The sequence below is a fragment of the Camelina sativa genome, chromosome 8, assembly GCF_030686135.1.
Source record: "Camelina sativa cultivar CO46 ecotype springtype chromosome 8, ASM3068613v1".
NCBI classification, from domain to species: Eukaryota; Viridiplantae; Streptophyta; class Magnoliopsida; order Brassicales; family Brassicaceae; genus Camelina; species Camelina sativa.
The window spans coordinates 9658629-9664833 of NC_141887.1; the positions used below are offsets into that span (position 1 = coordinate 9658629).

The following is a 6205-nucleotide window of genomic DNA, read 5'->3' on the forward strand; positions in this document are numbered from 1 at the left end:
AGACGTGGATTGTGTTTGGAGACCGTAATACGCGTTACTTTCACATTTCAACAATCATTAGGAGGCGAAGGAATCGAATCGAGATGTTGAAGAATGATGAGGGGATTTGGATTTCAGATTTGAAGGATCTAGAGGGTTTAGTGGTGAGTTACTATAAAATGTTGTATTATATGCAGGATGTGGATGAGGTTGTCGACTCTTTGCCACCTGCGGGTTTTACTACATTAACCCGAGCGAAGCAGTCTAGTCTGAATAAACCTTTTATGCGGCTTGAAGTAGAGAAGTCAATAAAGGGAATGGGCAGGTTTAAAGCTCCCGAACCGGATGGCTTCCAGCCAGTATTTTATCAGGATTGTTGGACAACTGTTGGGGACTCGGTGAGCAGTTTTTTTCTGCAGTTCTTTGAAACTGGTACTCTACCGTGTGGAACTAATGATGCTTTGGTAGTTTTGATTCCTAAAGTGGGCAAACCTGAGAAGATCTCACAGTTCAGACCGATCAGTTTATGTAATGTCTTGTTTAAAGTGATTACTAAAACTATGGTTCTGAGATTGAAGGAGGTGATGCCTCAGCTTACTGGACCAACACAGTCAAGTTTCATTCCTGGAAGACTCAGTGCTGATAATATTGTTGTAGTGCAGGAAGCAGTTCATTCAATGCGACGAAAGCAGAGTCGTAAAGGGTGGATGTTGTTGAAACTAGATTTAGAAAAGGCCTACGATCGGGTTAGATGGGATTTCCTTGAGGATACCCTTCATGTTGCTGGTTTCTCGTCTACTTGGATAGCATGGATTATGCAGTGCGTTACAGGGCAGTTGATGACAGTTTTGTGGAATGGAGAGAAGACTGATCCCTTCACACCTTTGAGAGGGTTGCGCCAGGGTGATCCTCTGTCTCCCTATCTGTTTGTGCTTTATGGAGAGGTTGTATCACCATATTGATACATCAGTTAGGGCAGGTGAGTGGAAGCCTATCAGTCTTTCCCGGGGAGGACCGAAGCTATCTCATATTTGTTTCGCAAATGATCTGATACTGTTTTCGGAAGCTTCAGTGTCCCAGATTCGTGTTATACAAAAGGTTTTAGAGAGATTTTGTAGAGCTTCAGGACAGAAAGTAAGCTTAGAGAAGTCTAAGATCTTTTTTTCTAATAATGTCCACTGTGACTTGGAGAGATCGATTAGTGAGGAGAGTGGGATCAGTTCTACACGTGATTTGGGAAAATACTTAGGTATGCATGTGTTACAGAAAATATTTAATAAAGCCACCTTTGGAGATGTTCTTGATAGGGTGGCTACACGCTTGGCGGGATGGAAAGGCCGTACGTTGAGTGTGGCAGGTCGGATGATTTTGACAAAACTTGTTCTGCAATCGATCCCTGTTCATACTATGAGTACCATTTCTCTGCTGAAGGCGTCTCTGGATGCACTTGATCGAATCTCCAGATCTTTTCTATGGGGAGATACTGCGGAGAAGAGGAAGCAACATCTACTGGCTTGGAAGACGGTCTGTTTGCCAAAATGAGATGGAGGATTGGGTATCAGATCGGCCAAAGACATGAATAAAGCTTTGCTCGCAAAGATTGGTTGGAGGCTGCTAAATGATAAGACTTCTTTGTGGGCTAGAGTGTTGAATAGTAAGTATAAGGTGAAGGCGATACACGATCATTCCTGGCTTGTTCGTAAAAGTACTTGATCCTCGACTTGGCGTAGTATAACAATGGGAATAAGAGAAGTGTTGGTCCCGGGGCTGACTTGGGTTTTGGGTGATGGGCAGACAGTTCGGTTTTGGATAGACAAGTGGCTTTCTCCAACTCCGTTGGGTGAGTGTGTAATAACCCCTTTACCTACTAGTGTTGATTCTTTACGAGTTTGTGATGTTTGGAGACAGGGGACAGGTTGGTTGATGTCACAGCTTACGCCTTATGTCCCGGTTGATATTAGTTTACGCCTTGCTGCAATAGTTGTGGATACTATCACAGGGGCTACAAATAGGCTGTTTTGGGGTGAGAGTTCAGATGGGCGGTTTACAGTGCAGTCGGCTTATCGCTTTCTGAAAAGAGATACTACACCACGACTGGATTTGGGGATGTTGTATAGTCTTGTTTGGCATGTTGTTGCCCCGGAGAGAGTGCGAGTGTTCCTTTGGCTGGGTGTTCACCAAGTGCTAATGACTAATATGGAGCGTTTCCGCAGACATCTTTGTGCAAATGGAGTTTGTCAGGTATGCAATAGTGGCGAAGAATCAATCATACATACAATGCGGGATTGCCCTGCCATGTCTGGCGTCTGGAGCAGGTTTATCCCGAGGTGGAAAAGGGCTTCCTTCTTCATGAGTTCGTTACTTGAGTGGGTTTATGAGAACTTGGGAGATGCATATGTGACTGGAGGTTGTCCATGCTCCACAGTGTTTGCCATGGCTGTGTGGTGGGGCTGGAAATGGCGATGTGGTAATATTTTTGGGGTAAATGGCAAATGTCGGGACCGAGTACGATTTATTAAGGAGCTAGCGCTGGAGGTGTATCAAGCCAACCAAAAGATGAATACTAATGGGAGGGAGACTGGGAGGATTGAGCACTTAATCTCTTGGATTCGACCGAGTGAGGGGTGGGGTAAGATTAACACTGATTGTGCGTCTCGAGGCAAACCGGGACTGGCTACTGCGGGAGGAGTGTTACGGGATAGTAATGGCCGGTGGTGTCGTGGTTTTGCACTGAATATCGGTATATGTTCAGCGTCTTTGGCCGAATTATTGGGTGTGTATTATGGTCTTGTACTGGCATGGGAGTGTCAGTTGAGTTATGTTGAGTTGGAAGTGGATTCTGAGGTTGTTGTGGGTTTTTTAAAGACAGGGATAAGTGACTCTCACCCGCTGTCGTTCCTAATACGCTTGTGCTATGGCTTTCTTTCAAAGAACTGGACATTTCGAATTTCTCATGTATATAGGGAGGCTAATCGTCTGGCAGATGGATTAGCAAACTATGCGTTTTCGTTATCGCTGGGTTTTCATTATTTGGATGTTTGTCCGAACGTTAGGATTTTGGTGTATTTTGAGAACTCTAATGGAACGGCAGTTCCTAGACATGTACGTGTGTAATTTTATTTTGTTTGAATAAATTGTAGGAGACTATTGTCTCCTATGGCCTACAAAAAAAAAACTATAGTTAACCTACAATCAATAATACAAAAAGTGGCTTTGAAATTCTGCATTATTCAAGTTAGTTAATCTTTGAATCATCTATTACCTGGACGTTATTACAATATTTCCCAACAATAAAATATCAGCTTTTTATAACTTCTTTGATAAAGCTAAAACTTTACCATTGTTTTGTCGGGACATTAACATATAAAAATTAAGGTTTTCCACATAGTATATACTTTCCCTTACTATATCGGACTCCACTATCCAATATCTTTCACAAAGACAATAATTGAGAGCATCCTTGAAATGGCAAGCAAGAAAAGAAAAAGGTAAGGTAAAAAACTAAAAATAAAAAAAGTTTGTCAAAAAAGTTGGTTCTGTCTTCGAAAGTTTTTGCCTAATTTTTATTCCGAGATATTCGAACTTATTCTACTGCATTTTAGTTATCACTGTTTGCTTGATGATATTTTTTGGGCGTAATGTTTGCCTGATTTTTTGGTGCTCGGTGACCTTTTTATATATAGAGATATATACATACAAACGAACAATTACTCGTAAACGTTTACGATTTTGATTATAATTTAAAATATATATATGTTTTCTAGAAGTCTAATGTACACGTAAACCAAATAAAATCTCGCCTCTCTTATTTTTTTGTTGTTGTTGATTATATTAATAGACATGTGTGTATCAAATATCAATCACCATTTAATTATCAATTAGGACTGTATTATGTTAACATATTGCATTAGTTTATGACGTTAATCCTAACTATCGATAGTCATATCAACAGATTCTTCTTTCAATATATGTCTACTCAAGAAAATTTAAAGGATAGTGACGGATTCTAATTACAATAATCATTAAAGGCTTATGTCATTTTTTTCAAACAACGAAAAGAAAAGAGACGTAAGACTTACAAAGAAAACAATGGTTTCCATTTTCAACCATTCATTACAGTATTGTTTACACGTATTTTCTAATCAAACTGAGCAACTTGTATTACAATATATTACATTTTCTAGATCATAGTGCTCGAAAGACAGGAAAGAAGAGATTCTTTTGCAATACTATTGGGTCGCAAAAGGAAATGTAATGAGTAAAAGTCATTGTTTGGTTAATACAATAATACTTGAATGGCAAAATTATTCAAGCTGTTGGATATTTATCTTAATAATATTAGCAACAAATATCAAAATCCAATAACTGATAGTGGAAAAGAAAAATAAAGGCAAAAACTAAACAATTGGTCAGATTAATTTATGCTTAATCAGAAGATCAAAGTATTGATTGATCAATAATGTACATTAATTCAAAATATAAAAAAAGGTAAGTGGCGTCCGTTGGCTACTAGTCCAATATTCTTTATTTTTCAAATTTACACACACTGATTTAAAATAAAAATAAAAACATGTTATGAGAATTATGTACAAGTATTCATATATGGAGCTCTCTCTCACACACACACAGAGATTGAAAAAAAAAATGAAAAAAAAATCAAAGACTAATAACCCTAAACTCACCCCACAAAATAAAGGGTTCATTAAAAAGTAATTAAACACAGCATTTACTAGTATATTAATATGATTATTATGACTTAATAATTATTGTACAGTCCTTGAAGATCCCAATCTTGTGATAATAATGCAGAAGGAACCATCTCATAATCACCTTCTGACCAAAGCGGTGGATAAACCCATAAGTCTGTCGTCGAGTCAGAGAATATAAAATCTTGACCTAGCTGAGTCGAACCATCGTAACTCGATCCCAAACTCGGCAGCTCTACGATCTCCCCTAGCTCCTCTGAGCCCGTCCCAGAGGAAGACACGAGAGACTCAAGCGAAGAAGAAGACTGTGAAGACGAAAACGTAAAAAAAGAAGAGGATGAAGACTGTGACGTTGTCGTCGTCGTCATGATCTCCATGTGAGCGGCTTTGAGAGCTGCGGCTTGGATGTCACGAGGGCTGAGCGAGCTAGGTCTCGGGAAAGAGCCGGCTAGGTCAGGGAAGTTGAGTATAGCGGAGGCTCCTTTGATGCTAAGAGCAGCTACGTCGTGTGCACGCGCCGCCATCTCCGGGGAAGGAAACGTTCCGAGCCATATACGTGATTTTTTCCTCGGCTCGCGTATCTCCGACACCCATTTCCCCCAGTTCCTCTTTCGGACTCCCCGGTAAACCGGATACTTACCGGAATCTCTAACCGATTTATTTTTCTCCTCCTTGCTCTCTTGACTCGCTAAGCTAGTCTTGGGAGTGGTAGTCTTTGAAGCTATCATATTGATGATCTACTTTATAAAGAAGAGCTTTATACCAAAAACACCAATGTCACACTAACCATTATAATTTTTCTTTTCGTTTTGGGAACAAGGTGTAGAGAAAAGTTTGGGAATGTGATATAATGGTATTATTTTGGGGAATGAGTTAATGAAGGAAAGTGAGAGACAGAGTTTGATGGGTATTTGTCTGCATTTCTCAATCACTCCCTTATTTATATGCAACAATTGTTTTGGGGTATGGTAGGGTCGTAGGGGTAAAGGGAGATATGGGACAAATATTGCACTGAGTCTATAGTAAGTAAAAGCAAATGAGGACCCACGGGCTAAACTTTGATTTGATGCTCTTAAAAGACCCGTACATATTTTTCTATTAATCATGAATGATTGCTATGTTTTTTTCTCCTAGTTTGTATTTCTACTATTGTGAAATGTGTATTTTTTTGTTTTACAATTTGTTATGTTTGCTAATAAACAGAATATAAGTGAGTAACAGAAAGAGATAGTATTATATGTCGTTATGATTTATGAATGGTATAAGTTTAATTTTGACATTTTGAAAATGTGATTCTACTTTTGTTATTATGTCATCTAATCAATTAGAATTAGAGTGTGTAAAATTATGATTAAAATAAATCATGGGTTTGACTGACATGATATACGTAAGTATTAATTAGTAATCGAATATTAATAAAATGAAACTGATCCATTAGTGGAAACCTTGTAGCTAGTTAAAAAGAGTGTCTACATAATAATCACAAAACTCCAAAACAAAAAAGTACTTAAATTTTACAG

The 6205-nt window shown here is 38.8% G+C and overlaps 1 protein-coding gene across 1 annotated transcript; it reads right to left on the bottom strand.

Moving 5' to 3' along the window:
- Positions 1 to 4486: 4486 nt before the first annotated feature.
- On the bottom strand, positions 4487 to 5903 carry LOC104706900 (ethylene-responsive transcription factor TINY-like). Its single transcript, XM_010423137.2, has one exon. It carries the CDS (start codon positions 5411 to 5413, stop codon positions 4736 to 4738), a length of 678 nt encoding a protein of 225 aa, XP_010421439.2. The 5' UTR covers positions 5414 to 5903; the 3' UTR covers positions 4487 to 4735.
- Positions 5904 to 6205: the final 302 nt, after the last annotated feature.